This window comes from Ochlerotatus camptorhynchus, unplaced genomic scaffold (assembly GCF_037179485.1).
Source record: "Ochlerotatus camptorhynchus isolate MF236.1 unplaced genomic scaffold, CSIRO-AGI_Acam_v1.1 ptg000361l, whole genome shotgun sequence".
Taxonomy (NCBI): domain Eukaryota; kingdom Metazoa; phylum Arthropoda; class Insecta; order Diptera; family Culicidae; genus Ochlerotatus; species Ochlerotatus camptorhynchus.
Window position 1 is genome coordinate 12,044,085 of NW_027040849.1, and position 23,794 is coordinate 12,067,878.

The 23,794-nt window shown below is 41.5% G+C and overlaps 1 protein-coding gene across 1 annotated transcript in view; it reads right to left on the reverse strand.

The window, feature by feature from the left end:
* Positions 1-1,268: 1,268 nt before the first annotated feature.
* Positions 1,269-23,794, reverse strand: part of LOC135709545 (bromodomain-containing protein 4A-like) — a 54,426-nt gene continuing 31,900 nt past the window's right edge. Inside the window, exons 2-4 of the mRNA XM_065231939.1 lie at positions 23,101-23,217; positions 1,577-4,012; positions 1,269-1,517 (exon numbers count right to left, since the gene is read on the reverse strand). Coding sequence (XP_065088011.1) covers positions 1,269-1,517; positions 1,577-4,012; positions 23,101-23,217 — 2,802 coding nt within the window. The remainder of the gene's footprint in view (positions 1,518-1,576; positions 4,013-23,100; positions 23,218-23,794) is intronic.

Consider the following 23,794-nt stretch of genomic DNA (forward strand, 5'->3'; position numbering starts at 1 on the left):
AAAAAAATCAATCGATTTTCACCATCTTTAGACAATGGTTTACTTTTAACCATTTTTCAATAGTTTTCAAAATGAAATCAATAGTTTAAAACATTCAGCAAATTGCTAGAAATATTTCCAATCGATTGATGCCATTATCTCGTAAATCTATCGAGAGACGGTTGAGTTATTATCGTTCAAAATCTTTTAATTTTTCGTAACGCATCCAAAATGACTGTTTTCAATTTTGTACCCCCGTATGTTGCTGAAAGACGTTATCCAACGTCAAAAAATCATTAACAACCCTGTTCAGGGCAGTGCTCCACGGGATCCATAAACCGGAACATACGGGTTGCATAGACCATGAGACAGTTATCCTTATAACGGCAACATAGGAGTATGTTATTCCGGATCACAACTCTCAGCACAAGAAGTGATAGCAAAATAGTTACCCAAGGTCTGACAATTCAATAAAAATCTCGTTAGCGATTAACAGTAATAACAACAACAATTTTATTACAACATTTTCGTATCTTTCCTCCAAGAAACAAGGTACAATTTCCTTTTTTGGCTTATTCGCACTTACTATACACGGTAACCTTCTAACGCTATGCGGTGCACATTAGCTTTTATTGTACAGTGTAAATTTATCATAATACTTTTTTAATTTCTTCTTTGATTCATCACTTCGCCTATCCTTACATTCTACTGAATAATGATTCGAAATGATGAATTGAGTATTCGTTTTCGTTTGGTGGATTTTTGTAAATGAAAAATAAAATTAGGAATAGATTGCACAAGTCCCTTAATCACATCAACAAAGTTGTATCAGCACAGAAGTGGGATAGGAAAGAAAAATGCTTAAAGTAATTAAATAATACAATTAAATAACAGTTTAGGTCTAACAGTACGTTCGAGAACCTGTAGAGTGATGGGTAACGATATGAAAATCAACAATACTTAACAACATGAAACGAATGGGACAGTCCGATGACAGTCTGACGACAATGAGCGGCAAGCGACGTGAATTCGGTCTTGATCGATTTGAATAAAAACAGGGAGAAACGCTTTTTCCTCTGCAAAGCTTCTAGTAAGTGATGCTAACGATCATCGAGCGCTTTTCTCTAGATCAGTCCTCTGGTGGTGACTAGCAAAAGCTCTCTCGCTCACGGTTTCTGTACTCAAGCTTTCTGTGGGCAGTTGATAATGCCTCCCGTTTCTCGATCGTGACTTCTCACGCCGCATAAGCTCGATTATATTTACACCGTCTTCTTGCGACGTTCGTTGGTTCATTTCGTGTGGCCCGACGCCGATGACGACGGCGATGATTCGTGAGGCGTAGGGACACTTTCGTAGCTGACTTCCGCGTGGAAGCCCTTTTCGTCGGCCGTGTATCGCACGTTCTGCACTCGACCATCCGGCAGCAGAATGTGATACTCACCTCGGGTCACCCCGTTGTCCCGATTTTGGATGTGTCCAAAGTCGTTGCCAGTGTGGAAGTCACGTACTCGATAGCCGAAGGCGTAGCCTTCCGAGTCCTAAAAATGAGAACATTATGGAATGGGTTCACAACAGGGATAAATCAAACGCTACTTACGTCATTATCCTCACTGTCGTCTTCGTGTTGGTGGTGATCCTGGTGGTCGTGATGATCTTGGTGACCGTAGTGATCGTGGAGATGATCGTCATGATCTAAATAATGATGGTGATGCTCATGATCGTCATGTTCGAAATGATGATGGTGATGCTCGTGATCATCCTTCGATTCTTCATAGTGCTGTTGGTGGTGGTAGTGCGATTGTTGCTTATGACCTGGGTCTCTGGTTTGGTACTGCACGTTGATCGGTTCCACGATCGTCTCCGGAGTGGTGTGAATTGCCTGAATCTGCTGGTAACTAGCCGATTCGTGACTGTTGGCTTCACTTCCGTAGCTATTGGATTCGATTGTGGGAGATACCGGGGTTGAGCCGATGATATACGTTGCATGGGTCGGAGACGCGACCGTTGGTCCAACCAGATCCGAATCGGAAATATCCGCAACGACCTCCTTGATCGGCGTGTAATCCTTGGTCATTGGAACCTTCAGCTGAGGGTTCATCAATACCGTGTGGTACAAGGTACTGGGGTTAGGACTATCTTCGTACACAATCTTTGGTCCGTTTTCGATCTTGACACTGCGGTAGCCGGTCGTCTTTCTGGGGAAGGTCGGATGTGGAGTGGAAGATTCCGCAGGGAACATAATCGGAGCAGTGCTGTCCTGTGGTCGAACTCTGGTTTTCATCGTTTGCAGCGGCTGCGCGTTGCCGATCGGTACTGGCATGTGCAGCAATTCGTTGAGGCCTTTCAGTTGAACCGTGGGTCGTTTGCCGATGAGTGCGGAAAGAGCAGCAATGCTACTTCCGGTTTTCTCGTAACTTTCGTCCGATTGCGATGATTCCGAAGATTGATGCTGTTCGACGTGATTTCCGGTGTAGTAGGAGGGTTGCGACTGTTCCTTGGAGTCTGGGACAATGATCTTCAGACCTTGGAATGGTTTAGCTTCTTTCGGTTGTTCATATCGAAGTTCAACGGGTCCGTAGGGATTGTTGTAGTCGGGATGGTTGCTTTCCTGAGAGGAAGCTGGCGCTGAAGATTCCTTGTCGTAAGAGATTGAGATTGCCGGATGAACAATGATCTTGGTGCGGGGTTCTTTAGGTCGCACCGGGACGGGAATTTCTTTGATTACGTACTGGACCTTCGGTTTCTCCTGAATGACAACTTCTTTTGGGCCTTCGTACTCATACGCATTTTCCTGAGATTGCTCGTATCCTGGCGAAAGTTCCTTCATTTTGTATGTCTCCATTGTTGGTTTGTAGGTATTGACGTACTGGGGATGGATGACCAGCGGTGGATACGAAGCCTTCTGATGAAGCCTTTTCGGGCGATTCAAATTCGACACATCCCACCACGTTGCAGGGGTTGCCTTTTCCGGTTTCAAATTTTCACTGGAATCGCTCTTAGTTGGCTTACTCGGCTTACTCGGCACAAAACCAGTTTCTACCTGCGGACTCGGTGAGAATTTGGTATCCTTCGGACTTTGGAATGTCATCTTTGGACTGGTTGTCGAGCTAAATGGTTTCTTTGTCTTTGGTTTCTTATCTCCAAAGTGGTACTTCGGTGGCCTTGTAGGTTCTTCTCCTGACTTTGTATTCATTCGCTCATTCTCCTTAATCGCAATGTCGATCGCTTTTTGAACACCCAAAGGCAAATCCTCGTAATTAGCCATCTTCTTCTTGTTGCCCCTGGTGATCTTCACCCGTCTACTCTCCTCAGTACTCATATCTTTGTCATCCATTGGACTGTCGCGTTTGTCCTTCTTTGTATCTCGTTTTCTCGAATCCGGGCGCTCGGCAACCTCGTCAAACACCGAACCCCTCTTAAAAGTATCCGAAGTCGTGAAAGGCATCCTCAGATTGGGATTCTCCTCCTTCAGTTGCTTGTTGTACAGCTTCGCATCCCGATCCGGAGTCTTGGCATCCTGCAATTCAAACTGAACCATCTCCCGTCCATCTTTATTGACTCCCGGATCCGCCGAACGCTTCCTCCTGTGATGCACATTACCTTCCTCCACAGTCGATGTAATTGGATTCTGTGTGATCGCGTCCTGCAGTTTAAACCAGAGAATCTCCCTCGGAACGGGTTCAACTCGTTTCCCACTGCGACCCTCATCTCGTTTTACTCTCTTCGAATCGCCGGACAGTCGTTCCGGACTCTGCGGGTGAATCATCGCATCGGCCAAAGTAAAGCGGAACACCTCCCGCGGGATGATGTCCAGCTTTTTGGCCTGCCGGGGCTTGGCAATCGAATCCAGTCGTTTCGTCCGCACGTTGGCAATCTTCTGGAGATTCTCCAACCGGATGCGATCGTTCTGGGTTTCCTCGTAGCTTTGGTAGCGTTCGCTGGCTGCGGTGTGATAGTGATAGCGGGATCCGGCCGTTGCCAATGTGTAGTCCGCCAGCTGGCGGTTCCGTTTGCTCAGGTAGGCTTGCATGCCCTGAAATTGGTGTCGAGAGGGTGGATTAGTTTGTGATGGTGATGGTATTTTGCTTAGAGATTGTAACCGAAATCGTGAATCTCAGCAACTCACTGGACGACCAATATTTCGAACAAGTTAAATTACCTGTGCCTCTGGAATTTCGCAAAGTAGATTTAATTCCTACTGAATCCTCTGGGTCTAGCGTAGATAGAGAGCATCTTATTTTGATATATTTATCGATTTATCAATGGAGAATTTCCCCAATGTCGGTATTATAGACCCTTATATTGGGTGCGTGCTTACATTCAGAAAAAATGCATTGTTGATTCCTGGTGTATTATTTTAGGCAACATTGTACATTTCTCTCATTGACCACATTTTTTACGGTCTTATCTTGTTAATGTTTAGGCAAAGCCTTGACACCAATATGGTTTCGTTACAGTTTTAGAAGATTTTTCTTCTTGGAATTAAGCCATGCGGTTAGCAACATTATCACTGAACATGTACCTCTTGCCAGTGCTGCAAAATCTCGACAGTACACGGTGATATTGACAATTCTGCTTTGGTCACTCATTTGAGCTAACAGTCATAGTCAAGGCAAACCATGTCAATTGTCAATGACGATGGTGTCAGTGACGAACATGTGCAGATTTGTTTATTAGCTAAATTTGTAACGAAATTAAATGACTTGAGCAAAACAATTACATGGATCCATTTTAAGGAACAAGTATCTACGTCCTGAGCTACTTGGATAACAATAATGCGACACAGAATGTACTAAATTACACTTTTTGTTACCAGGTGAATCTTTGTCATTGACGTAAAAATTAATGAGATTTTGACGAAGGTTTTTTTGAGGATCAAGTCTGTCAGTGACTATGTGACGAACAATTTTGTCAATATCGCGCGAAAGTCTGTCAATGACAATGACACATCTCAGCACTGCCTCTTGCAAAGCCTGCCCTGAAACCAACCCTGGTCAACTAGTCAGTTTCGAATGCTTATAGCGAATTCGTTTATTATTCAGTTCCAACCTGGATCGGGTATCAAGATTGGGTCTGCTTGTTTTCTGACAAACGTCAGTTTGCTCGTTTGTTTTTAAAACCTAGCTCAGGTTGAGGTTCACACTGACAAAAAGTTCGGTTTCGCACTGGGTTGGAACTGGTGTTAACCCCGATAATAAACGAATTCGCTATTAAACGCCACCGTTCTGCGGCTCTTCGAAAATACTGCAATAGTCGTTAGTTGTACCTCAAGTTACAGTTCAATCGACCAAGCAGAGCATACAGAAACCATAACCGTTTCTTATGGATGGATGGACTTCCTTCGTAGATGTACCTCGGAAAACGCTCTGCTGACTCAGTCACAAGTCAAGACCAACAATTGAAATGGCCTTAACTCCATTTTGTAAACAAACCTTGTAAGGCCATTTTCTCGGGAACCGAAACCTACATTTTCAAACCTAAACCACAATCGAGTAGAGGAGAATTTCTTCTACCTGTTCATTATGTTGGTTTGCCTTTACGGACTTCGGTTCCCTAGAAAATTGCCTTGAAAGGTTTGTTTACAAAACGGAGTTGAGGCCTTTTCAATTGTTGGTCTTGAAGTGTGAACTCCTTACTTCGCAATTTAAGGTGATTCGCTGTGAGATCCTTATTCTTACTACCACTTCGAAACTTTAAGTTCATAAATATCAGATTCTACGACACGTACTACAATGAAACTGTTACTCCACGTTTGCTGCGGTACAGCATACATCCAGTTGCAATTTCAGATAAAATAGGGCTCTAATTTCCGGGATTTGTGCAATTGAAAATTCGAGGTGAAAGTGCATTTGTAGGCCATTTGTGGGCTCTACAAAGAATCTCCTAAAAACAGCCTTCAAAAATTTCGCTGCGCAGCCTGCTCAAGTTGAACTCCACAGGATGTCATGGCCTTTGACAATGTCTACGTCAAGCAAATGATGTTGCTAGGGCAACCAAGAAACTGGAATATTTACTATCTGCTGGACCTGACGGAATTCCTTCAGTAATGCTGCAAAGATGCTCTCCTATGCTGTTGGAGCCTTTGATGAAACTTTTCAATCTTCCGTTTCAGCAGAGAGTGTTTCCCTCGAATTGGCAATCATCATTCTTGTGTCAGTTTCTTAAAAAGGAAGATAAACGTGATGTAAGCAATTACCATGTAATTACCACATTGTGTGCATGTTTGAAGTTATTCGAGATCATAGTGATCGACGCTCGTTTTGTCCAATGTAAACATTACATTTCGCTTGATCAGCATGGATTCTATCCAAAAAAAATGGGTTGCTATAAACGTTGCTCAATTTACCTCACTGAGCATACATATAATCGATTCTGGGAAGCATGTGGATGCTTTATTCATAGACCTGAAGGCTGCTTTTGATCGAGTTGATCATAACCTCCTACTGAAGAAGTTGGAAAGAATTGGAATATCTTCTACTTCTCTCGATTTAGATCGTATTTGACCAACAGATCATTATTAATCAATCTGGCGTACCGCAAAGCAGCAACCTTTTCTTCTTCTTTCCTTTATTTAACGTCGGTCTCTGTTCCGCAATCTAGTGCCAATCACCGGCGGACATCGATTGCCATCCATTGACAGCAATCGAATGTGCAGGAAGGCAGCTTCCCCACCTGCGTAGGATATCGCACCCATTCAACACACATCCTTTGGTTTGTTTTTTCCGTCGATCTTGTTTTCCGTGCTGAGCACCAATGCTACCGACGTGCCAGGAAGGCAGCTCCCACACTTGGACCCTACCTACCGACCCATCAACTCATGAACCGGGGACCAACGGCTTTACTTCCCATCCGAAGGAAGGCGTGATCAGAGATGTTATGCCTCAGAACATCCCGGCGGCGCCGACTGGGATTGAACCCAGGCCTGCTGGGGTGAGAGGTAATCACGCTTACCACTACACCACCGGCGCCGTTAAATTCAACACACATGAGCCGGGACCAACGGCTTTACTTCCCTTCCTAAAGGGAGCAACCTCGGACCACTGTTGTTCTCATTATTTATCAACAACGTTTCATTGACTTTACCTCTGGGAATGCGACTTTTCTAGGGCAATGATTCTAAAAACTACGTCATTGTTAGCAGCCTAGCAGACTGTCTTGGATCCCTTTGAAAGCTGATGCATAAGGAACTGTACGACTTTTAGCATCGAAAAATGTAAGGTGATCACGTTCAGCAGAAAGGTCAAGCCAATCATCTATCCAAATTTGTTATCCGGACAGCCACTGGCACGGGTACAACATATTCGAGATTTGGGGGTTAAGCTTGATCATAAACTCACATTCAGATTCCACTATGATGACATCATTTCTAGAGCAAACAGGCAGCCTGGGCTCGTTGTGAAAATTGCCGGTGGATTTCGTGAAGTATTATGTTTGAGATAATTGTATTGTGCTCTTGTACGGTCAATTATGGAGTTCGGTGTTATCGTTTGATGTTCTGTGCAGAGGAAGTTTGTACACTGAAAATGTATTTTCGTTATTTCTCTGAAAACCGTTTCGTAAAAATGAATATCGTGCATACAACACATCTTTCATAAATGGTACGAAACATTCGTTTTTCCTGTCATCTGGCGCAATGTCAATATTACGCCCAGTCTTGTAAGCGGTCACGGTAGTCGACACATTTTCTGTGATAATTGACTGCCTTTGCCTCCGACACTTGTAAAGCAAGCTATCATAGTACAGTACCAAACTAAAATGTCGTATGACAGGCTCTGTCATACGACACTGTCGCCGAAGACCGTCACGAATGTATGTATTTTAGTTTTTCTCATAATAAGAGCTGCTGATGGTGTGCTTGTGTGAATTCTGAAAATAGCAAGCAATGATGTCCTAGTAATAATATTTCTGATCAGAAATGGTTTGATTTACACCAAATTGAGGAATTACAACGAAATCACACATGTCATATGATAGCTATTTTGATAATTTTCTTTTAGCTGGAATGTTATTCTACCGCTCGTGTTGTGTGAGAGAGACGACGGTAGAGCATGAGTGTTCGAATACAAACAGACTGTCGCGCACGACAACGAAGCGAGTGTAGTAAAAAACGTCAACTGTTTCAACCCCTGATTACGCCTTATTCGTATAATATACAAATACATCTTCGTACAATCAAACCAACAACTCCGCTTATTGTCTCCTAAAGTGCTGATTGTGTGTTGGAGATGGGATATTTTTTTTTAGAAATATTGTCGGTTTGACCAATACATGCAAGCTACCACAATAAATCATCGCGGTGGTTTTATGTTAGAGAAAAAAAAAATACATGTAAGCAGCAGAAAAAGCAAGAGAAATCGAAGTACCGCTCCATGAGTGCTTCTTATTTGCCTTTAGCTTTACCTCTTCTCATAGCACAGGTAGAGCGATGGATAAAGCACAGATCTAACGATCGCAAGGTGCATGAGTCGAGTCCTGTCTGAAGTCTAATTTTATTTTTTTGTCCTTTATTCCTTCCAATGATGAAGTTATTTTTAACCATCCTCACTAACACACTCCACATTTTTCTGTTTCCACAACCAACACTTGTGGACCGCTGGTTGGGTGTAGCGATAGCGAGTGTGGCAGTTCTAACGAAACTAGCTTCATACAATGTACAAATCCATTTCGTTGCAGAAAACAACGAATAAATTCATAGAACAAACGAGCGATTTCGTTGTATAAACGAAATTTTATTTTCAGTGTACGTTATGCTTTGAGAAACCTTTCATGGCCCAAGAGCGTTAAAGTAACTATAATAAAAAAAAACGGCTGGAGGAAGATGAAGTTCAAGAGTGGCCCTTCAGTCAACGGGCTCAGCCCGTAGCTCACACTCGAGACCAAACAGGCAGCAATAGACATGCAGCACCTGCTAATGATGCTGTGGTTGACCGGCGTCAATCGCTCACTTTAGCAGGCCGTCAAAGGCAGCGGATCATTTGGACGAGGGAGATAAACCACACAGCTAAAAAAAAGTAGTGTAAACTTCCGTTACTATGATGCACATAAATGGAGCGTCATATATCATACAAGTTTAGATTATAGATAATGTAAATTTATGAGACATGTCATGCAATATCACATATATTGTATGCAACTGTCCACTTTTGTTTGCAACATTTCTTGCAAGCTGCTAGTTTACGTGAAAAGAAAGTTTACATGTTTGAATGTTTGCGGGCATAGATGTTTACATCGCCATTAAAGTTCAGAATTTTTTGGTGTGCAGTAGTCCAGTACGTGATGTGCTTCTACTACGTTTGCACGAGGTTGGAGACGGATATGTTCGGCATATCAAGAATGCTGGATATGTTCAATGAGAGGTTCCCTCGATTTGCCAACCATCTTGACCGGAACAAGTTGTATACGAGGCAGCGAGCAATCATATTCAGAGCTGGTAAATATAACGGCCGTGATGTGACGATGAGAAAACAGGTCCTCTCACTATCACGAGACGAAACTACGTATCATAAGCTTTCTTGTCATTTTTCAATGTTCAAGCACTCATGAGAATAATTCTTATGCGGTTTCGACATCAAAATTTCTAAATGATGAAGATGAATTTAAGCAAACAACCGTAAGTAATCGGTAGAGTGAATATATTATTAAGATTTCCTCGGTACAAGTAACTTTAATAACATTAAATGAGCTAGTAATTACGATGATCCCAACATTGTCACGTTCTGTCATGACAAAATTTTCGATGAGATTTTGAAGAAAATCTCTATCATCGTTTTCTCATCCAATGATAGTGACAGAAGTATCTCTGTAAGTATAGCGTGAGATCTTTCATTGAAAATGAAATCTTCCAGCCCTGATCATGTCACACAGCTTGCTCGCACCGGCCGAGGTAGAGTGCATCAAGCTGGAAGTGCGGAGGGAACTATGGAGGGAAGGGAATGAAACGAGCGATACGTCGAGAAGGAGTTGTTTTGGGCTGAATGCATCACTTGCGAGTGAGAGACGTGAGTCGATTGCAGCGGTAAACACGTCAAAGGAGGAGCCAACCACTCCTGGACAAGTAGTAGACCAGCAACGACAGCAACTACGAATGGACGCAGTGGCTACACAGTTCCAAGGGACGGACCCCATTTCCCGGCACAGGATGCCAAAACTGCAGTATTCCTACAGGCTAACGAGTGATATTTTGCCACAGCACTTGGAAGCCGTTCAGAACCTTGAGGACCAGTTCATAGTGTACTATGCAGCTATGGCCGTAGTACAACTGTTGGGATTGCAGACGGACCCGCAAGGAGACGGCGAAATTCGTACACGTTCCAACGCACAAAAACCCGCATGGATGCGACGCATGGAGGGCCGAATCGTCACACTTCGCATTAAGATTGGTCGGTTGACACAGTACAAGAGGGGAAACCGATCATCGAGGCTAGTTCGTCACGTTGCTGAAATTGTAAAGCCCGCAGAGCTCCATGGCCTCACTGAAGGCGATATTACTGAGGTGGTCTACACCTATGTAAAGGGTGATACGGTCAAAATTTGGTCAATATCAACTTGACGTATTTCTTTCAATTTTGCATTTAAAAACCTGAACACCCCTCATTTTGAAGGTAAGTGTGTGTAGAATGTTGCTCCTATTTTGATTTTGGAATTCCCTCTTCAGTTGTCAAAATGCCGTCCAAGCAAGAAGAGCAGCGTATCAAAATTTTGCTCGCGCATCGCGAAAATCCGAGCTACTCGCACGCAAAGTTGGCAAAATCGCTAAAAGTTGCCAAATCAACCGTTACAAATGTAATTAAAGCGTTTGGGGAACGTTTGTCGACAGCCAGGAAGTCTGGATCGGGAGGAAATCGAAAACCGGAGGCCGCTGAGACGACAAAGAGAGTTGCCGGTAGTTTCAAGCGAAACCCTAACCTCTCTCTCCGAGATGCCGCAAATAAGCTGGGTGTATCGTCTACAACCGTGCATCGAGCCAAAAAACGAGCCGGAATATCGACTTACAAGAAGGTAGTGACTCCAAATCGCGATGATAAACAAAATACGACGGCCAAAGCGCGATCCCAGAGGCTGTACACGACGATGCTGACGAAGTTTGACTGCGTGGTAATGGACGACGAAACCTACGTCAAAGCCGACTACAAGCAGCTTCCGGGACAGGAGTTTTATACGGCAAAAGGAAGGGGAAAGGTAGCAGATGTTTTCAAGCACATGAAACTGTCAAAGTTTGCAAAGAAATATCTGGTTTGGAAAGCCATCTGTACCTGTGGCTTGAAAAGCAGCATTTTCATAGCTTCCGGGACTGTCAACCAAGAAATTTACGTGAAAGAGTGTTTGAATAAACGTCTGCTGCCTTTCCTGAAGAAACACGGTTGTTCCGTACTGTTTTGGCCGGATTTGGCATCTTGCCATTACGGTAAAAAGGCTATGGAGTGGTACGCCGCCAACAACGTGCAGGTGGTTCCCAAGGACAAGAACCCTCCCAACACGCCAGAGCTCCGCCCAATTGAGAAATACTGGGCTATTGTCAAGCGGAACCTAAAGAAGACCAAAAAAACTGCTAAGGGCGAGCAGCAGTTCAAGGCAAACTGGTTTTCTGCGGCGAAGAAGGTGGACAATGTGGCTGTACAAAATCTGATGGCAGGGGTCAAGTGTAAGGCCCGGCAATTCGGATTTGGAAAAGCGGAAGCCTAACTGAATATTTTTCCTGAATTTTATACTAATTGAACTTGAAAAAGAAATTTAATTTGATTTTTTAATTAAACGATTTCACCGATTTACACGCGTTTTCCCTTGACCAAATTTTGACCGTATCACCCTTTACAGCGGTTGAGAGTTCTTGCTAAACGGGTGCGACGTTATGGAGAAAGTTCGAAGCGGAAGAAGGAAAATCAAATGTTCAACACTAACGAAAGGCAGTTCTACAACCACATCCGTAACAACAAAACCGACTATAGCGAAGGACTCCCGGAGATTGGCGATGTAACACAGTTTTGGGCCGATCTTTGGGAGTATCCTGTTCAACATAACAGTGATGGGATGTAGTTGGCAGAGGAAGAGGATAGGAGTAATGGAATTGTAAGTATGCCCACGGTCGTTATAACCGCTCAGGATATTGGGGAGGCTACCCGGTGTACCAGGAATTGGGCTGCACCAGGACCAGATTTTGTGCATAACTTCTGGTATAAAAAGTTCACCTCAATCCATGGGCGGATGGCGGAATGCTTCAATATGGTACTAGAAGATACCCAACAGCTACCAGAATTCATTACCAGAGGGGTAGCCTATCTTCTGCCCAAGGATCAAAACACGGCTAATCCAGCCAAGTACAGGCCAATAACATGTCTCTCGAGTCTGTACATAGTTCTCTCACCAGTAATAAATCGGAAGATACAGAACCATTGCAATGTAAACAACGTTATGGCCGAAGAACAGAAGAGCTGCCGGTAGAACACTCAAGGCTGCAAAGATCAGGTTATCATCGATGCAGTTATTGTCGGTCAGGCGAGCCGGAAAAAGAGAAACCTGAGCATGGCGTACATCGACTACAAGAAGGCGTACGACTCAGTACCGCATTCGTACCTTCTCAAGGTACTGCAGTTGTACAAGGTGGACGGTGGAGTCATCAGGCTTACTGACGGAGGAGTGGTGTTGCGGTCCAGAACTCTCAGCATAAGAAGGGGGATTTTCCAAGGCGATACCTTTAGTCCACTATAGTTCTGCCTTGCGATGAACCCCCTCAGCAGAGCACTCAATCAATGCAACTATGGCTACCATTTGAAAAGTGGAGGAAGAAGCACAAATGTTACCCACACCTTCTACATGGATGACTTGAAGCTGTTTGCGGAAACAGTGGAGAAGCTGCACCGTCTTTTGCAGCAGGCAACGGTGTTCAGTAATGACATCCGGATGGAGTTTGGAGTCGGTAAATGTCGAACAGTCAATACCCGTCGGGGTTAAGTGGTGGATACTGGCAGTTTCCGCATCAACGAACAGGAGGAGATTCGGAATATGGGTGAAGGTGAAACCTGGGGTTCCTGCAACTGAAAGGGATTTGCCATAGAAGGAGCTGCAGGAAAAGTTTATGTATCGAATCAATCGTGTAAGGAAGGTCGTTCCTGTCGGCCGGCAACAAGATAAAGGTGATAAACACGTTTGCCGTGCCCCTGTTGACCTACAGCTACAGACCAAAACAGACTTGGAGGCGATAGAACGAGCAGTACGAGTGGCGTTCACTAAGCATCGCATGCATCATCCAAAGTCGGCCGTCGAGAGAGTCACCTTGCCATGTAATGAAGGAAGAAGAGGCCTCACTGATATCCAAGCGCTATGTGTTTCCCAGATTCAGCAGTTGCGGAGCTACTTCGTAGAAAGCCAGAACAGTCACGAAATCTACCGTGCTGTTTGTGAGGCAGACCACGGATTCAGCGCTCTGCATCCGAAGCAGGAAGACTACCAGTTGAATTGCGATCTAAAAACTGTCGAAGATAAAGTCGCATCGTGGAAGCTGAAGGAGCTGCATGGGACGCATCCCCATCAGTTGGAACAAGCGCATGTCGACAAAGTGGCGTCGAATACGTGGCTGGTGCGAGGTGAACTCTTCTCAGAGACTGAAGGTTTCATCGTAGCTATCCAGGATCGGATGCGACGAAGAACTACCGTAGGTACATATTGCGACGAAGAAGTAGAAGACCGGTGTGGAAAGTGCAATGCAGTAGGGGAGACGATCGAACATGTTGTTGCTGGTTGCCAGGCTTTGGCAGAAGTAGCGTATCTCGGTCGGCACAACGATGTCGCTAAGATTGTGCACCAACAACTTGCACTGAAGCACAACTTGGTGAACCAGTACGTATTTACCCTACTACAAGTACCTGCCAGACCCGGTACTGGAAAATAGTTGCATAAAACTGTACTGGGATCGCGAGATCATTACGGATGTCCACATTCGTGCCAATCGCCCTGACATTGTGGTTTACGACAAAAGGATGAAGCGGGTAACCCTCATCCATATCGCTGTACCGTTAAATCGCAATGTTCAGTCAACGTTCTCGACCAAGATACTGAAGTACCACGATTTGGCGTAGGAGTTGAAGCAGATGTGGCACCTGGAGGATGTGCGTATTCTTCTTCTTCTTCTTCTTCGCATTTCAAGCTTATTGCATATCGCATATTAGCTTATAGCGTGCTCTCAACTTAGTGTTCTAGATGCACTTCCACAGTTATTAATTGAGAGCTTTCGATGCCTGTACCATTTTTGCATTGGTACAATTGTGTGGCAAGTCCAATCATACTTCTATGCCCAGGGAAGTCGAGAAATTTTCCAACCCGAAAAATTCCTAGACCGGACCGGGAATTGAACCCAGCCACCTCCAGCATGGTCTTGCTTTGTAGCTGCGCCTTTACCGACTGAGCTAAGGGAGGCGTATGTATGTATGGATGTGCGTATAGTTCCGATAGTAATCTCGGCGACCGGAATTGTTCCCCGTACCCTTATACGTTCCCTTGAAGATTTGGAACTACGAAGAGAACTGAACAGCATTCAGAAAGCAGTGATTCTTGGAACTTGTAGTATTGTCCGGCGGTTCCTGAATCATCATAACGGATCCGACTGAAGCAAACAAATTACGATGTAAGTCAACTGACGAATGAGATCCACAGATCCTAACCCCCTTGGCATAAAGACAGCACGGGGTAGGTGAAATTTTCCAGCATTTTTGCTGAGAAGTGCCAAAACTCTATAATAATAATAATTACCAGTAAAATTCAGATAATTTTTCTGTGCAGCCAACTACTTGCCCCGTAAAGTGTGCCGCAGGTGTGTCAATTGTTCCGGTCACAGAGCAAGCTGCCATTTTTTGCCTTGTAACATAGGTAGATCACCTTTTCGTGGTACGTTACGAGATGTAAGATCTACCACCGATTCCTAGTCCTGACTACTTCAAACTAGGGGAACAGGGGGGTTTCTTGGACCGAGGATGATCTTGAAACAAGGAAAAAATGAGTTAGTTATGCCGCGGATACACTTGTATGACCAACTATGAGCATGAGCATTATTTGTGTAATAAATTATGAACACATCTATGGTCACACTTGTATATTTTTTGCATTTGCTCGTAATTTATTATACAGATAATGCTCATGTTAATAGATTGTCATGCAAGTGTATCCACGGCATCAGCCTTCATCTATGTGATTCCTAATCTTCTATTCGTGGTTCTCTAGTTTGAAGTGGTTAAGACTAGTGTTCTGATGCATGGTCATTATCGATTTCATTCCTTAATTTTGTTGCTAAAGAATCCAATTTTGACTGACAAAAAAGCGCGCCTTTCGAGGGTGTTTCAACACTCCAAAGGGTACAAATAGCGGAACCTTTCAATTAGAGTCGGATCCATGTGAATAATAAATATTATCCGCATAGTATAATCAAAATTATGATTTATACCACTAATCATATTTCAGTTATCAACGTAAGTCTTTAATATCAGGTTGATAACATAATTTGAATTTCCATCAATCATATGATGTTTTATCAAGATGTTTTCAAAGATAACACAATTAGTAACTTTTGTGATATCCAACGAGCATTTTTTTTATTTTTTATTATATTTCTGGTCATGTTGGCAATGATAACATATTCGATTATCAAACCTTGATAACCGGATGTGATGAGATCAAAATGTGTTATCAATTTGGTATAAAACTTGTTTCGGGTTACAGTCATCGGTAAAGTTTTATAGGTTTCGAAAAGGTTACGAAACGAGAATCCTGGTCTATCCGCTCCTGGCAGTTTTCGATCAAATTCCTGGGCAGGAATGTTTTACCTCGGTTGACCGGAAGAGTGCCCCGGAAGAATGTAAAGTAAATTTACCCGGAGGAGTGCCTACGGAAGAGACTACTGCCTTTTTCTGAAGCAGCATGAGGTGGATTGCCTATGCTGGTTGGAGTTGGCAAGCTGCCACTACTCAAATTCCTCCAAACAGTGGTATAGCGAAAATGGCGTCACAGTGGTTCCCAAGGAGATGAATCCGGTCAATAGTCTGGAGCTAAGGCTAATTGAGGAATACTGGTCAATTGTGAAGCACATTCTGAAAAAAAGGTGGAACTGCAACTGACCTGAAGGATTTAAAGCAGGAATGGAATTTGGCAGCCAAACTAATGGGAACAGGACTCTTGCAAAAGATGATGGACCATGTACGAAGAAAAGTTCGAGCAATGGCCTATGGTAAAAAGAAAGACTGAAACCGGATTGTTTCGTGTTCAACCTTTAGATTAGATCAAGATTCTTTCACTTCGTGAAATTAGTGTCCATGGGAACTTCCTGTGTATGCTGTATTTCAAAATCCTGTCCATCTAGGATATTGCTCACGGTGTCTCTGCAAGAAAAGTTTATTTAAAAAAGAACAAGTATCCCTGAAACACCCACCAAACGAAAGCATATGGTCATACTCCTTCCGTATGAGTCTTGTTTGGAAATGTTCTATTAGGAGGTGGAGACAATTTTATTTATTTTTTCGTATTTTTCAGTGTAAATCACATCCAAAAATTTACTGTCTCGACCACAAAATGTATGGGAAAATGACCCCCGGAAGAAGATTTTGAAACTAACCTCAAACGAAAGAGGGGCACCTAAGATTTCGTTTAGTAGGTGTTTCAGCGGCACTGATTTTTTTAAATAATAATGTTATACTACCAGAGCCACCGGACACACATGGCTTATCAAGCTACTACCTAGGACACACCAATGAGTAAGTAGTAGAGCAACTGCTTCTACAGGAGATTAGATTTAAGTTTACCTAGATTCTAAGTGAAAATGTACCTAGGTTAATGTATATTAGGTAAGTTGCGATGTTTTCTTCAGTCGCAGTTATTAGTACAAGACACTGAGGAAGTCTGCACATTGCACATTGAAACGCGTATCTATCAAGGGTAAGCAAATAAGGTAGAGAAAATTACTAATCCTTCTCTCTCTTTATACAGATATTTGAAGGCCAACAATAGATGTATGGTGTTATTTTGGAAACCAATGGCTACATCCGATTTGAGGACAAACGCATAACACCTTAAAATATAAATTATTTAGGAATAAGATTGATGTGCCCTACCGAATGTTCCCATATTGTATACTTTGTACATGCGTTATTCGAAGACAGCCTATACAGGAACTTCTCATCACGCTAGTTCGTAGTAAATAAGTTTTTAACTGATGTGTCTACCATCCTGAAAGCCTTGATCACCGGAACAATGTGGCTCAAGACAACAAGCTCTTAGATCATCAGGCTCTCGATGTATAGCATCTACCGGAAGTTAACATGCGCCACATAGTGAGATAGATCAGAAGATAGCCAGCATTCGGAAGTCAGAATATAAAGATACCTCATACATACACACGAAGTTCACTAGCGCTGCGTTGTGAGAGATTTTTGAACTAATCTGAGCAACATCGGAAAAACCTTGGTCACCTGAACAAATTTTCCCAAGACAGTGTGCTTCTATACACGAAAAACGAAATCTACTCAGAGAGTGAGTCACTATTACTCATTCGTATGGAGACATTTCTAAAAGCGTAGGTCACTCAGTGCATGAGTAACCTATGTAAATACGAATGAGTAAAAGTGACTCACTCCCTGAGTATGTTTCGTTTTCAGTGCAACAGTAGACTGATGCAAATTTGACATTTTCGCTCCACAGTGCTTACACGGTTCCAAATTGGGTCTTGAATAGCTTCCTAAAATGTGAGTTCATTTAGTAAAAAAAAACTAACTTGACAAAAATCACTTGAAGTGTATATGGAAATTACTATAGGAAAAACAAATTGTTTGTTCGTCTCTATCTCAAAATTCACCATTTCACTCTACATAAAAATGATAGTTGCACTTGTTGTAATTTATGTCAGCTACAACTTTCATAAATACCACTTTTCGATCAAATGTAAGAAACAAAAGCTATTAATGATTCAAGTCACTGATGTCTTATGCTTATGCTCAATCAACTGCTCAGCAGGGAACATTGGTGTTTTTGGCGCGTTGAATGGAGCACAAAACCATGGCTACTATGTCACACTGAAGAATACAGTTTGCCTACAAAACAGCTGCTCCATCATGCCATACGGTTAACAATCTTTTAAACAATTAATAACTGTTTAATTTGACGTTTGACTGAAAAACGATCTCTTGGAAAGTTGTAGCTGAGAAAATTTCCCAGATGAATCAAGACACAGTCAATCAATTTGGATTCTTCTTGTTTTTTAAAATACTCTTCAATCATCATCATAAGTATACACATACATTCACACACAAGCCACCCAAAAGTTTAAAGCAAGTGTTTCATGCTTTTACATCATATAATTTCACGTAGTCACGTAATCGAATACATAAAATTAATATAAACTGGAGGTCAAATCGCTTGGTGAACAAAATAAAACACCAAGAAAATCACTTCGACTCCACTTTTTTGCTAGCGAACGTAAAAAAATCTTTGGGCAAGCGTTGAAATATGTATTACCTCTAGCAGTCAATATAAGTTTATTAAAACATGCAAATACGAAGTTTAAACCAATAAATTAGATGAGTGGATGTTTTTAATGGTGAATAAATATAAAAAAATTATTGATAAAACTAAAAGGACCTTTTTTGGAACTCAAACGTTTCAATTACAAAGGTAAAAAAATGAATTATAAACAAACAGGGAGATGGCAGCATTGCATGTATCCTTTTTTATTAAAGAGACTTTTAGCCTTGGGCTGGTTCGTCTCTGAGCTTGCATGTATCCTGTTATTGGCTATCCCGCTTAGGGGTGTAAACAAAATATCATACAGCGTGGTCTGGCAGTGTAAATGTTTTGTCTACAGCATTCCTATAGACTACTCTGACGTTTGTGAGTTGCACATGTATTAGTACAGAACTTTGGGTAAATGCAAAGGTTCTCTTGCACTAATACTTATAATTTACCCCGAGTTCTGCACTAATACTTGTGCATTTCACAAACGTCAGAGAAGTCTATACACGTGCATGTGTGACGTGATATTTGAGATGGTAGAGTTTGCTCACCATACCAGTTGCTATTTTTGATGCATTGACTGTTTTGGCACGGCGGCGCACGCAACCAATGAATTTTACCAATACTTTTAGAAAATGATGATTTAGAAATACAAGAAGAAGAAGCAAAAGCAAATCGAGTGATAGCTACCCAACAAACAATCGTCTTTTGAAGAAACGACTTCTTGACCATTTTTATTCAACTGCATGCTTAATAGTACTTGTACTATTTATATTAATAACTTCTGTTCAGGCTTTGTTCACACAAATCTGGAGAATAACATTGAACTACTAGGTTTTGTATAAGGTATGTCGAGAAGCTTTTATTCGACATGAGTTGTAACAGAGATTATACGATAACATTTTTCATTATTCAGCGTTGCTCTGTATACGCTTGATTCTCATGTGAAGTAACGTTTAATTAGACATTATTATACATTTATTAAACGATTATTCAACTGTGCGAAAATTAACCCGAAAATAAGATGGACGGGGACAGGAAGGATGTATTTCTCTTATGTGATTGTTTTCATTATATATTACGAGGAACGCACCACACAAATATTAGAAAAATTATTATTTACATATACATAGTATTCATATGATTCGAACCATGTACCTTTCTTCCAATCACTAGCCGCTGGCCTTGTCATCTGAGCTATCTTAGAATTCATCATATGGGGAACTCAATAATCAATAAAATCTTGCTTGAAAGTAAATACCTATCAGCACTTCCGATCGCAACTCTAGCTCCTTCAAGGCCAATTCAAGCGAGAGCATGCTCGGTTATTTTTTTAAACTAGATCTACACTGAGGCAAAAGAACGTAAGAATTCCATAAGAACCACTTATGAATTTTAGCCACAAGAAATTGATATGCATTTCATTGATTTGCCTTATGAAAAATAATGTTGATAAAAAAATTATAAAACGGTGTAGACTAGAACCGAACCATGGGCGTTGTAATTACGGGGCCCGTGTGTTGACCACTCGTCTTTCAAAGCTTGGGAAAATTGAATGGTTACCGGTGTATAAGAGCTATCTCATGTTAAATGAAAATCATTCATATAGGTCACGTTTATGAAATTCATATGTGTCGTTCATAAGCCGAGCCTTATGATATTCTTAAGTTTAGTTGCCTCAGTGCATTCATTGTCGTGAGCAAGGAATCAAAAATATCTCCAAATGACAAAATAACAAGCGATCAACGAACCGAATAATAACGCTATGTCAGAAGTTGAAAACAATAATGATATAATCTTCACCGTTCTTTATCATGACAAGCAGCTCGTGCGACCCGACTCATTCGGGGCGGTAGAAGGAAACGAGCAAATTGTTGGCAAGCTGCTTCACGAAGTAAAGCCGAAGATGATACACGTGTGTTAATGGGAATTTTTTTGTTATGTCTTTTCCCGATTCATATCAAGCTATGTCCTCATCCGTGTATATTGCAACAAAGCAGGCAAGCAATATGTATATCATTATCCTTCTACCACTCGGATCGAGCTTTGTTACAGAGCGAGTTTGTCATGGTAGTCGTAGCAACCGTTTTGTCTGTATCGTTGGTTGCTTTATGTGTTTGGATTCGCTGGTCGTGAGTCATGTCATGTAATTAGACGTAGAACACAAATAAAAAAGGGTTGAGCTTGGGAGATTGAACTCACAACCTTCTACTTGGAAAAAGGAAATGGTAACCACTACTCTAGTGGTTTCGTCTTGTTGATAGACTGAACCAGTGTCGAATAATAAATTTAATACGTCGTTTATAAAGCATTTACATAGCATGTGATTACAACATGGACGCATAGTGGTGTAAGAGCTATTATGCTGACTGTTTTCACCTTTATTCAGCAATATTGTAAAGCAATGCAATGCAATCTAATAATTGAGCTAGAAACCATTTATTAGACGTCTAATAAAACATGTTTTTAAATCAATTAAAAACATTCGAATTAAAGCGGCAATGTATGTGCAATAGACTGATGCAAAATTTGACTTTTTCGCTCCACAGTGCTTAAATGGTTTCAAACCGGGTCGTGATTAGCCTCCAAAAGTTACAACTCATTTGGTTAGAAACAGACTTCGCACAAACCATTTGAAGTTTACATGTAAATTACTATGGGAAATCTCAACTTTTTGTTCATTGCCTTCTAGTCTTTTCCCATATTAAGCTGCAAAACAACTCGATAGCTATTCTTATAGAAAATTTTCTCAGCTACAACTTTGCTGAAGATCGTTTCTATGTAAAACGAAACAGGAAATAGTTATTAATTATTTAAGAGATTGGTAAACTTATGACATGATCAAGCAGCTGCTCTGTAGGCAACACTGTATTTTGCAGTGTGACATAGTAGCCATAATTTTTGTGTCCTATTCAACGCCCCAGAAACACCAATGTTGCCTGCTGAGCAGTTGATTGAGCATGATCATAAGACATCAGTGCATTGAACCATTAATAACTTTCGATCCTTGCATTTAATCAAAAAGTGGTCTTCAGTAAAGTTGAAAGCTTTTGAAGCAGACCGATATTGTGAATTATTAGATAGACATGAACAAAAATCTTGGTTTTACCATAGTAATTCCTATACAAAAATCAAATGGTTTGTGCCATCTCAGTTTCTCACCAAATGGGTTCAAATTTTGAGAGGTTAGTCAGGATCCGATTTGGAATCGTTTAAGTATTGTGGAGCGAAAATTTCAAATTTTGCATCACTCTAATGTGCAAATTACACTTATTCAGTTTGTTATCAGATCAAACTTCTGCCATTGAATTGGGATGACAGTCAACGTTTATACAGATTTAAGTAAGTAAATTAATCAGATCAGAGCAAACAGTGCAATAAATGTGCATCTATTGATCTCAATGAGCTTTTTCAGCACTTAATTCGACAACTCACTTTATTCAGCATTGTACCAACAATCAATACGAAACTAACGTTATTAAATTGGCTCACTACTTGACTAGCCTATTGGTCCAAGCAAACGATTAAAGTACCCCATTCTAGTCGAAATTCTACTACTACACAATGTTTGTTTTGATTCGCTATGACAGTTTGACAGTTAAAATGAGGGGTTAGTGGATTTTCGCATGTTTCGAGGGGTGAATCGATTAGCTTGGGACCGAAGAAAGTACCAGAGCTGAGTCAAAAAGTTGAGCACGTTACTTCGGGACCTTCTTGTCTTAGAGTTACATCTATGATTGTACCCTGTTATACAGCATTTATATAATGTAGGGGAAATGGATGTAATATCGGCCTAAATGACCCAAATTCGGGCCCATACATAAATTCTACAATCGAATAAATTTTCAATAGCGACCAAAAATATCCATTAGTACCGCCCAATGGCGCGTTCATCTTGATAAAATTTATAAATAGCAGATTTTTAGCGATGGGCCCAATCTTAGATCCATAGGCCAAAATTAGAGCCATTTCCCATATACGCTCATTTGAATTGTTTGTTGGGATAGTTTCCTCTTAAGAATAACTATGGAACATTTTAATAGTACAATATGGAAGAAGGCTAGAAGACAAAGAACAAAAAGTTTGGTTTTCCCATAGTGATTGTATCAAGTCAGTTTCTTGCTAAATGAGTTTAAATTTTGGGAGGCTAGTCAAGACCCGATTTGGAAACAATTGAAGCGAAAAATTCAAATTTCGCATCAGTCTAGTGACCATAAAATATGCCGTGCTGGAAGTATCACAAATATAAACCACTTTGAATTTTAACTTTTTCTGGTTTACAGCAACAATTTGTTCACAGTTAAAGTAGCACATATTGTTTAGGTCATCAGGCCTTTACAATAAATCGAGCGTTTTTGCAATTTTTTGTTATTTTTCATGTAATCAAAATTATTTACCTCTCTTGAATCACATTGGTGCAATTTAGTTGAAAAAAATAGTTGAACAAGATTTTTTTCTAGTATTTAGAATATTTAATAGCGTCCCCTGTAAAATTTACTCAAGTGCATAAGTAGGTACCACTTTGTCTCGCAACGGTTCATTTCTATCAGGAGGGCCTGCAATATTCAATTTGGATGAATTCAATGTGAAAATGTAACTCAAAAACCGCACTTAGTTCTCTCTCGATGCTCCACTTACATTCTGATTAACCGGACTGGCATGGAAGGCAATACTCGGTCGTCCCAGTTCAAACACGTCCTCGAAGACGGCAGCCGGTGGCCGTGCCCCAAACACTACCGGCAGCAGCAGAAGAAGCTGTAAATAGAAACAAATTAGAAGAAGAATATCAGAAATCAGAACCTTTTCATTTAACATAAAATACATCACTTCAGCTGAAAGAAACCTTAATTCAATAATGCTTTTGTTTCGAGCAAGGAAGTCACTCAGATCGTGCTTTAATTATTAAGTTCTTCATCGCATTGCCGGGGATACACGTGTAGTGTGCTTCCATTTGCATAAGAATTCGGAAGCAAATAATTAGATGGCAGCAATACCATCCGTGACCTGGGCAGGAGGACCGGCGGGTACGTGTGAGAAAAAAAATGCCTTATTCCACACCAACACTGAATGAAATTAAGCAAAAAAAAACAAAACATAAGGTGCCGGTGAAGAAGTAGCGTCAAAAGCCATCGATTGCCAAATTACACGACTGTTTAGCACTAATTACGCTTTGCGCCGGCTTGTCTGGCTACTGTGGCATGCACAAATTCGGAAGTGGTGCTCAACCACGGAGATCGGATCGGAAGCAGTGAAACATGTGCTGTCGAGGACATTTTTTCTTTGTTTTGACCCGGCTCAGTAGGTAAGGCAGGCAACGCAACGGTGGTGGTGT